Source organism: Clarias gariepinus, chromosome 19 (genome assembly GCF_024256425.1).
Source record: "Clarias gariepinus isolate MV-2021 ecotype Netherlands chromosome 19, CGAR_prim_01v2, whole genome shotgun sequence".
In the NCBI taxonomy this organism is placed as follows: domain Eukaryota; kingdom Metazoa; phylum Chordata; class Actinopteri; order Siluriformes; family Clariidae; genus Clarias; species Clarias gariepinus.
In genome coordinates, this window is record NC_071118.1 from 20645713 (window position 1) to 20656319 (window position 10607).

Below are 10607 nucleotides of genomic sequence, written 5' to 3' on the forward strand. Positions count from 1 at the left end.
TAAAAAGAAATTTCTATATGCCTTTAGCAAAAATGATTACCCAAAAACGCTTGCTGTTCTTTACATTTATTTTTAGAACTGAGACTCGGTAATACGCAATTTGAAATTCAATCAGTTTAAAGACAAAAATGACTCTTCTGTTAAAAAGTCTTGGCCTTTATTTGAAAGATTCTACAAAAAGATGTTTGATAAAGCAGTTTTATTTGTTCTTAGTGGTTAAACTGGCATTTAAATAAATTATAAATACAATACATTGAGCTAGTATTTAGTGTACAGATATTCATTTTCATTCATTTAAAACATATGCTGCGAAAAAGTTGCCTGGTTACATTAAAATAACAGTAGAAAGACAGGAATGCGAGTAACTGTGCTGCAATGATGCACAAGTGATGAACACTGGGCACTAGTGTCCAATACAGTTTGATATCGCTGATCCAAACTGATGATGAGATGAATCACTAATCAGGGCAGCCCTGCTGTAGAGCTTGAAATGTACGTACACAAATCAAATTTCTGAATGCTAATCTTGTTGTGGTGAATTAAACAAACCAAATCTATTTAACAGGTAAAAGAATATTAATTAAAAAAAATGCCAAAAAAAACCCAACCAACCACAATTGGTTCAGTGGCAAAGTTATATAATTATATAACCCTAGCTTTACATTTAATGAAAGGCAGCTTTTTAATCTTAATGCATTATATACATTATGGTAAGAAATTAGACAATAGATTTATTGATTAAAGTACAATATAGGTTTCATCAGATTGGTGAAAATATTTTGGACGAAATGACACATACAAACAATATTACAGCTTTAAAAATTAAAACCAAATAAAATACATTAGTTTGACATTAATAAAAGACAAAAAAATAAAGTGCAAATAAAGAAATAATGAAATTGTTCTGTAGTTCGTAACACAACACACATTCAATATGCTTGAAATGGTAAATAGTATGAAAACCAGTGCTTTAAAAGTTTCATGTAACTTTTTTTTAGTTAAGAAATCTGAAAAAATACAAGGGTTAAAAAAAAAACACATTCTAGAACACGAGATAAATGTAACCGTCTCAATTTATCCTAAAACTTTTGCATTACATACACATCGTATCTGTATAGGTAAACATTTTAGCTAGCAAGTTTGCTGTTGAGAATTTTATATGTGCACTCGACAAGGATGAAGCAGCATGTTTATAGATTTCTTTGGCTTGACTACAACCTCTATGCCAATATTAGATTTTCATATTTGCACGGTTATCACAATGTATTGAAAATGCTGTGGTTTTATCTGGTCCCGTCAAATCAGACAACACTTCAATTCAAAAGAACCTCAGCATCTAATTTCACATTTCATGTTTTAAATAGGCGGGTTCTTTATGTTTTATTCCCAACCCTGCAAGTATAAAATACAAAGCATAAGACTAATGTTGAATGTTGAATGATGAATGTTTTAATTAGACTTATGTTGACAGAAAATAACAATCAAAGCGGCAGTAAGTTGTCCTAAATTCTACGATCAGCATTCCGACCAGTTTCTGTCGAGTTCTGCTTTTGTGATTTACAGTATTGACCAGTAGCAAGGCTGTTTGGCGCAAGTTTGGCACAAGTTTTACGCCGGATACCCTTCCTGACGCAACCCTCCCATTTTATCTGGGCTTGGGACCGGCACTGTATCCAGTGGCTGGGGTTTGGACACTGGCTGGGATTCGATCCCGGGCCTTTCGTATGGCAGGCCTAACATTTACCACTGAGTCACCAGTGCCCCTATGGTTTAGAAAGTACTATGAGTATATACAGTATGAGGTGTTACAGTAACATTGGGAAGCTTGGGGGTTGGGGGGAGCAGCTGTTTGCCTTCTTGTTCCCCAAAAAATAACATAAACCACATAAAAAGTGTACATAAGGTTTAAAACACTTTTTAAACACTCATCTAAAGATGTGAGTTTAAATCCCACTGATGCCACAGCAGGGGGAGGGATGGTCTATCTGCACTCCCACGTCAATCAGAGTAACCTTCGGCAATCATGGATGCCCTTGAGTTCACACTTCTCTAAGGTGCCACCCTTTTATGGCTGCTGTCACATGTCTTAGAGGAAGCAATAGTGTACAGCCTCCCTGATTGGCAAGGGAGTGCTACAACTACATTAGCTGAGAAAAACAAACAAACATTCCAGTCATCAAATATTTGTAAAGTGTGTAGGTTTTGAACCGATATCAACTACAGTACAGTAAACTCATTTCTTCATACTTTGCTTCCAAAGAGCAAGACTGTCTTGTTTTATTTTAATGTAGTCTTGAGGAATAGTTCTCTAGACTTCCTGAAGTACTTTTGTGCCTCTCATTTTAATTCCCGTCTCATTTTATTAATGATAGTATTGATGTAATGATTCAATTACTTGTCACATGTATTTTACAGCACAGTGAAATTGTTTTTCCGTATATGCCAGTTAGAGCTGGGGTCAGAGCGCAAAGTGACCCAGGTTACAGCACCTTGAGAGTAGATAGGGTTACGGGCATTGCTCAAGGGCTCAACAGTGGCACACTGGCAGTGCAGGGACTCAAACAACCACCTTCTGATCAGTAACCGATTGACCCCAAACTGGCCCAGGACCTGAGCAGAGGCATGTTTTTCCGTTTGTTTAAGCCACACAGTGACCTATAAACCATTCAAGCATAAAAAAACTAACTTAATGCATGAACCAGTAATAAACAAGTGCAGATGGTGAATGTTGAGTGGTTGGAACAGACGAGAGAAGAAATGAGGTTGCTGCTGAGGTTGTTACATAAACAACCAAATTCACAGTAAAACATTCATTATTTACCTTGATAGAGGGCACTCTAAAAGGTGATGAGACAAATGTGAGATGGAATAAGTGGCTAATATTGGAGACACTTAATTTTCGCATGTTAAAAATTAACATTTTGGAGAACATTTATGTTTAAAGATTAGAAACACTGAAGCACCGACACTGACACATCTGGATACAGATTATTAACTATAGTACTTTACAAAAAAGTCTTATAACCTCAGACAGCCTCATGATAATCTCAAGCACTGTCTTACGTAACCTTACATAACAACACTGTGTAACATGATGTAGCCTCATGTGACAACACATGATCTAATAACAGCCTCAAAAGTAATATTATGCAAAGGAAAACAGAAACTAAACTAAAATCAGGAACAGAACAAATAATAGAAACACACCTGCTGCTGTGAAGTAATCATCTCTAAACCAAAAGCTTAAGTAAATGAAATGGATAAATATTGAATAGATTGAATGTACTGTAACATTAGCACTAGTTCTAAGTTGGTTTCAATTTCACCTTTCTTTTCTTACAGCAGTTTGAGGAGGAACTGGAAGCATGCTATTTCTAAGCACAGAGGTGTCCAGGTTCCTGCTCAGCTCACCATGTTGGATATTGGAATTTTAGTTTCCCCTGCGATGCCCAGTGTCTGTAGATCTGTTTCTCTGTGATGAAGCGATGGCCGCCTCTCCGCGCACGCTCGTGCACTCTGTACATGCCGCACTCATCCAGACGATTCAACTCGTAGTAGTGATACGGCACCGAAGAGTAATTGGTGAGACTATATACATACACACGTACAGATACGCACTTTAAAGACTATGCACAGTAGGTTTTTCATTTTCATCCAAAAAAAAGTTTGAAAAACTTGATTTCAAGAAACAGCAAAAAATATGTATATTTATTATATGTTCCATTTTTCTTTTGACTTTTTGACCATTTTATTGTATAATCTCAAATTTTTCTATATTCCTATGGACTGCTTAAATAACAGTTACCTTCATTTCTTTGTAAAACTATATTTACCCAAAAACTTTTTAGGCCAAAGAAAAATTTTGTTCTCAGGTATACAGTGGTGTGAAAAACTATTTGCCCCCTTCCTGATTTCTTATTCTTTTGCATGTTTGTCACACAAAATGTTTCTGATCATCAAACACATTTAACTATTAGTCAAAGATAACACAAGTAAACAAAAAATGCAGTTTTTAAATGATGGTTTTTATTATTTAGGGAGAAAAAAAATCCCAACCTACATGGCCCTGTGTGAAAAAGTAATTGCCCCCTGAACCTAATAACTGGTTGGGCCACCCTTAGCAGCAATAACTGCAATCAAGCGTTTGCGATAACTTGCAACGAGTCTTTTACAGCACTCTGGAGGAATTTTGGCCCACTCATCTTTGCAGAATTGTTGTAATTCAGCTTTATTTAAGGGTTTTCTAGCATAAACCGCCTTTTTAAGGTCATGCCACGACATCTCAATAGGATTCAGGTCAGGACTTTGACTAGGCCACTCCAAAGTCTTCATTTTGTTTTTCTTCAGCCATTCAGAGGTGGATTTGCTGGTGTGTTTTGGGTCATTGTCCTGCTGCAGCACCCAAGATCGCTTCAGCTTGAGTTGACGAACAGATGGCTGGACATTCTCCTTCAGGATTTTTTGGTAGACAGTAGAATTCATGGTTCCATCTATCACAGCAAGCCTTCCAGGTCCTGAAGCAGCAAAACAACCCAGACCATCACACTACCACCACCATATTTTACTATTGGTATGATGTTCTTTTTCTGAAATGCTGTGTTACTTTTACGCCAGATGTAACGGGACACGCACCTTCCAAAAAGTTTAACTTTTCCTCATCGGTCCACAAGGTATTTTCCCAAAAGTCTTGGCAATCATTGAGATGTTTTTTAGCAAAATTGAGACGAGCCTAATGTTCTTTTTGCTTAAAAGTGGTTTGCGCCTTGGAAATCTGCCATGCAGGCCGTTTTTGCCCAGTCTCTTTCTTATGGTGGAGTCGTGAACACTGATCTTAATTGAGGCAAGTGAGGCCTGCAGTTCTTTAGATGTTGTCCTGGGGTCTTTTGTGGCCTCTCGGATGAGTTGTCCCTGCGCTCTTGGGGTAATTTTGGTCGGCTGGCCACTCCTGGGAAGGTTCACCACTGTTCTATGTTTTTGCCATTTGTGGATAATGGCTCTTACTGTGGTTCGCTGGAGTCCCAAAGCTTTAGAAATGGCTTTATAACCTTTACCAGACTGATAGATCTCAATTACTTTTGTTTTCATTTGTTCCTGAATTTTTTTGGATCTTGGCATGATGTCTAGCTTTTGAGGTGCTTTTGGTCTACTTCTCTGTGTCAGGTAGCTCCTATTTAAGTGATTTCTTGATTGAAACAGGTGTGGCAGTAATCAGGCCTGGGGGTGACTACAGAAATTGAACTGAGGTGTGATAAACCACAGTTAAGTTATTTTTTAACAAGGGGGGCAATCACTTTTTCACACAGGGCCATGTAGGTTTGGATTTTTTTTCTCCCTAAATAATGAAAACCATCATTTAAAAACTGCATTTTGTGTTTACTTGTGTTATCTTTGACTAATAGTTAAATGTGTTTGATGATCAGAAACATTTTGTGTGGTAAAACATGCAAAAGAATAAGAAATCAGGAAGGGGGCAAATAGTTTTTCACACCACTGTATATATATATATACAGTGGTGTGAAAAACTATTTGCCCCCTTCCTGATTTTTTATTCTTTTGCATGTTTGACACACTTAAATGTTTCTGCTCATCAAAAACCGTTAATTATTAGTCAAAGATAACATAATTGAACACAAAATGCAGTTTTTAAATGAAGGTTCACATTATTAAGGGAGAAAAAAAACTCCAAATCTACATGGCCCTGTGTGAAAAAATTATTGCCCCCCTTGTTAAAAAATAACTTAACTGTGGTTTATCACACCTGAGTTCAATTTCTGTAGTCACCCCCAGGCCTGATTACTGCCACACCTGTTTCAATCAAGAAATCACTTAAATAGGAGCTACCTGACACAGAGAAGTAGACCAAAAGCACCTCAAAAGCTAGACATCATGCCAAGATCCAAAGAAATTCAGGAACAAATGAGAACAAAAGTAATTGAGATCGATCAGTCTGGTAAAGGTTATAAAGCCATTTCTAAAGCTTTGGGACTCCAGCGAACGACAGTGAGAGCCATTATCCACAAATGGCAAAAACATGGAACAGTGGTGAACCTTCCCAGGAGTGGCCGACCGACCAAAATTACCCCAAGAGCGCAGAGACAACTCATCCGAGAGGCCACAAAAGACCCCAGGACAACATCTAAAGAACTGCAGGCCTCACTTGCCTCAATTAAGGTCAGTGTTCACGACTCCACCATAAGAAAGAGACTGGGCAAAAACGGCCTGCATGGCAGATTTCCAGAGCGCAAACCACTTAAGCAAAAAGAACATTAAGGCTCGTCTCAATTTTGCTAAAAAACATCTCAATGATTGCCAAGACTTTTGGGAAAATACCTTGTGGACCGACGAGACAAAAGTTAAACTTTTTGGAAGGTGCGTGTCCCGTTACATCTGGCGTAAAAGTAACACAGCATTTCAGAAAAAGAACATCATACCAATAGTAAAATATGGTGGTGGTAGTGTGATGGTCTGGGGTTGTTTTGCTGCTTCAGGACCTGGAAGGCTTGCTGTGATAGATGGAACCATGAATTCTACTGTCTACCAAAAAATCCTGAAGGAGAATGTCCAGCCATCTGTTCGTCAACTCAAGCTGAAGCGATCTTGGGTGCTGCAGCAGGACAATGACCCAAAACACACCAGCAAATCCACCTCTGAATGGCTGAAGAAAAACAAAATGAAGACTTTGGAGTGGCCTAGTCAAAGTCCTGACCTGAATCCTATTGAGATGTTGTGGCATGACCTTAAAAAGGCGGTTTATGCTAGAAAACCCTCAAATAAAGCTGAATTACAACAATTCTGCAAAGATGAGTGGGCCAAAATTCCTCCAGAGCGCTGTAAAAGACTAGTTGCAAGTTATTGCAAACGTTTGATTGCAGTTATTGCTGCTTAGGGTGGCCCAACCAGCTATTAGGTTCAGGGGGCAATTACTTTTTCACACAGGGCCATGTAGGTTGGGATTTTTTTTCTCCCTAAATAATAAAAACCATCATTTAAAAACTGCATTTTGTGTTCTATTATGTTATCTTTGACTAATAGTTAAATGTGTTTGATGATCAGAAACATTTTGTGTGACAAACATGCAAAAGAATAAGAAATCAGGAAGGGGGCAAATAGTTTTTCACACCACTGTATATATATATATATATATATATATATATATATATATATGGAGATAAACACAAATTGTACTGCACTCACCTGCAATACGAGCCATCTGTCATGCCATAAACGTTAATACTGTCGCACATGTCCAGTGCAAAAATCATAGTGAAAAATCCAGTGCTGAGAAATGACCTTGACTTCATTCTGAGAAGGAGAAAGAGAGAGAGAGAGAGAGAGAAAGAGATAGAGAGAGAGAGAGAGAGAGAGAAAGTGAGATTATCAGCTCCTCATAACTTCCCAAATGATTAACCTTAAAGGTACAAAATTGATTCAGTTATGAAATGTGATTCTTTTGTGTGCCGATTCACAACTTGCCAATTCCACTCCAAAATATATATATATTTTAATTATTAACAACATTTATAATTGAGAATTTAGCCAGTGACCGGAATTGTCTGGTTTTCAGCTTGATCGGACAGATGACAGATCTGTCTTGATGACAGATCACACCAGACTTAACCAATTCTGCAATAGAAACTTCAAAGCACTTCTATAAGCGCGCTTACCAAAAGTGTTATTAGCATTGTACGTTGTTGGTATGGATGTTCTGGCAGACTCCAAACTGGATTTCTTCTGGATTATCGTTAGGTGGAAAGTCTGGGCTTTAGTTCTCTAAACAGGTTTTTCAATGTATAGCATAAGCTGCTTTAGTGTTGCGTTTACTTGAAAAGTAAGTTTTCAGTTTAAGTTTCTGGTGTTTAGCATAATCACTTCGCACCTCCAGGGTTGGAGGTTTGAATCTCACCTTCAGTCTTTGTGCATAAAGTTTACATGTTATCCTTGTGCTTGATGACTTTCCTTTAGGTACTCTGGGTTTCCGCCCACAGTGTAAAGACATACAGTATGCTGTAGGCTGACTAGAGGTTAAAAAAGTCCCTGTAGTGTATGACTGAGTTTATAAATATTTGTGCTTGATCCCTGCGATGGGTTGGACACCCAACCCTGAGTTCTCTGGAATAGGATAAGCGGTATAGATATAACTAAAGTATTAAGGGTGGACTAGTGGATAAATGGATGAATGGCTTCGTGTTGTAATAGAACAAAATGTGGAATACCTAAGTGGTGTATACTCATGCAAGGCACTCCCAATAACAAAACAGTCACAAAGGAGCGTATAAGCTTTTGAGCTCTCAGGAAAGAGTTGATCTCAAAATGGTTGAAACTTATTTTCTAATTAAGAGTCAGCTACTGTACATTGTTAATATTCTCTACCTCTAGTGTTTAACAACAGGATGTACAAAAAAAATCCTCTATAAAAAAGCATTTAGAAAAAACACACTTCCATTTCTTAGACCATGCTGACACACACCATCTGTGTCACATTGGTCCATTTTACAGAGGAACAGTCTTTTAGATTTGTTTTACTCGTCTTGTACACTACATCAGTGGTCACGCCTAGTGTTGAATAGGGGGACATCAAGGTAGAGAAAGTGAACAAAGAAAATGTTTCAAATACCTGTTCTTTCCAGTCTCATCCTGGAAGATGCGATCACACTTCTTCATCTTCTCTCTACTCACAGCATAGATGTGTGTGCCCGGGTATTTCCATGCGAGCTTCACTAACACATTGAACACTCGCCCCTTGCCATCGTGCCTCATGTTCCGCTCAGGACCCCAAACCACATAGCGGGTGTTTGCTTCTTCCTTGAAGAAAAAGGCCTCGTGCTGTACCAGGCGTCGCACGCTGGTGTGTGACACGACACGGACGGTCGTCTTGTTCCCCACATCGGCTTCAAAGCCATGCGTCGGTGCAGCATTCATGCGTATCACACAGTCATGTCTGTCAATCTCGTGCGCGCATCTGCTGCCAAGCATCTGGCCCGAGCTGGAGACCACGGCACAGCGGGCACAGTGCAGCACTTGGTACTGATGCAAGGAATTTAAACGGTTAATATTGTGTATTAATGGTTTAAAAGGTTGATTCTTAAGACTTGTTCTTCTATAAAAGTTGGATTTAAATTCTTAAACTTTTTACAATCATGAAACCGTTTAAGTTAAAAACATTTACAGACCCACTCAGAAATTATCCTGACATAGTATTAAAAAATTTAAAACTTTAAATTAAAACCGTAATTATATTCTATTTACCATTTTATATAGGCAGCATAACTTTAATGATTGTGAGAAGAAATTTCCATTACTGAAACATAATAATAGTATAAAAAAGTAAAAAAGTAAAAAGAATTAGAAATCTAGAAACCTACGTGTGAAATTGACCTGGAGCCTGACGAAATCCTCACATAGCCACTAAGTCCCTGATCTACGTCTTCTTTGGTTATGTGACTGTACCAGAGCAGCAAAAAGAAGGTGATGATGATGAGGAGAAGCCACCAAAACCTCTGTATGTGGATACAGAAAGTGGAAAAATATTTTTAAGAAATTACTACATTTTGGATCTTCACGGCATGAAATCAGGCATTGTCCACAGTTAATTAAAAGCAGATCATTAAAAAAACACATAAGCTTAGTAGATGCACATCTGTCAGAAAGACAATCATACTATATAAAGATGTTTATATAGTGCATTTGATCACAATTTCATACCAGAGACTTCATATCCTGGTGAAGCCAGAGGCTCTCCCAGCAACCAGGTCGCAAATTACTGTCACTCAAGTCATCCTTTAATAAGACAAGAGGAATAACTAGTAAATAATGTACAGTAGGTAATATTATCATTTTATAATAAAGCATCAGTGGGTCATTTCCTAATCAGGATTTAATACCAAATGGATCCCCTTTGAATATATACTGTATATATAGTACACTGCTTAGATTGTAAAAGGCATTATTCCAAACCCTAAGTACAGTAGTGCACCTTTATAGGGAGCACATGGGAGTTTTAAACACACTCCGTGTTAGCTCGTGCCAGCAACAGGAGAAGCAATTTCGAAAGAATTACAACAAATTCGCAAGCCATCATCGTTTTAGTATGCTTTTTTTATATGATGTAACACTTTAGCAAAGCGTCATTTCTATTCTGTTATCAATTACAGGGATTTTTTTTTTTTTTACTCATAAACATGAAAAACTAGCTAAGAAAATTAGCAGTCTTACATTTTATCGGCACGCTCATGGTTATGTTCCGGACTGAAACAGTCATCGAGATACTGAGTTCCGACATCATTGTCGTTTAATTGTAGGGTAATTAAAACAGTTAGAATTTGAATAACAGGCGGTAGCAACAAACCTGAAAAGAATACACTGGAATGTAAAGTCATAAAGTCATATTTGTATGTTATGTTATGGGAATCGTTTTTTATAACTTAGCACTGGCACAGTGTATATGTTGTTTTTTATTGCATGTGTAAACAATTCACTTTAACAGTTAAATACAGCATTGGATAACATAATGATTACAAAAGTAATATAGAAAGACATTAAATAAAATAAAAAAAAACTAAATTTATAAAACAAAAAAGTACAGATGTAGTAAATCAAACTTACATAAC

At 37.5% G+C, this 10607-nt stretch overlaps 1 protein-coding gene across 1 annotated transcript; it reads right to left on the reverse strand.

Annotated features, from left to right (window-relative positions):
* Positions 1 to 204: 204 nt before the first annotated feature.
* Positions 205 to 10236, reverse strand: st6galnac4 (ST6 (alpha-N-acetyl-neuraminyl-2,3-beta-galactosyl-1,3)-N-acetylgalactosaminide alpha-2,6-sialyltransferase 4). Its single transcript, XM_053479285.1, has 6 exons — positions 10213 to 10236; positions 9703 to 9777; positions 9363 to 9497; positions 8615 to 9024; positions 7195 to 7302; positions 205 to 3588 (listed from the first exon to the last, which is right to left on the reverse strand). The coding sequence occupies exons 2-6, from the start codon at positions 9712 to 9714 to the stop codon at positions 3408 to 3410; spliced, it is 846 nt and encodes a 281-aa protein (XP_053335260.1). The 5' UTR covers positions 9715 to 9777; positions 10213 to 10236; the 3' UTR covers positions 205 to 3407.
* Positions 10237 to 10607: the final 371 nt, after the last annotated feature.

What these genes read in the sequence shown, in the direction of transcription:
- st6galnac4 (XM_053479285.1), bottom strand. An exon ending in GCTCCAGGTCAATTTCACAC is followed by an intron (nt 9,025 to 9,362) that starts GTAGGTTTCTAG and finishes TCCTTGCATCAG; the next exon opens with TACCAAGTGCTGCACTGTGC. An exon ending in GATGAGACTGGAAAGAACAG is followed by an intron (nt 7,303 to 8,614) that starts GTATTTGAAACA and finishes TCTCCTTCTCAG; the next exon opens with AATGAAGTCAAGGTCATTTC.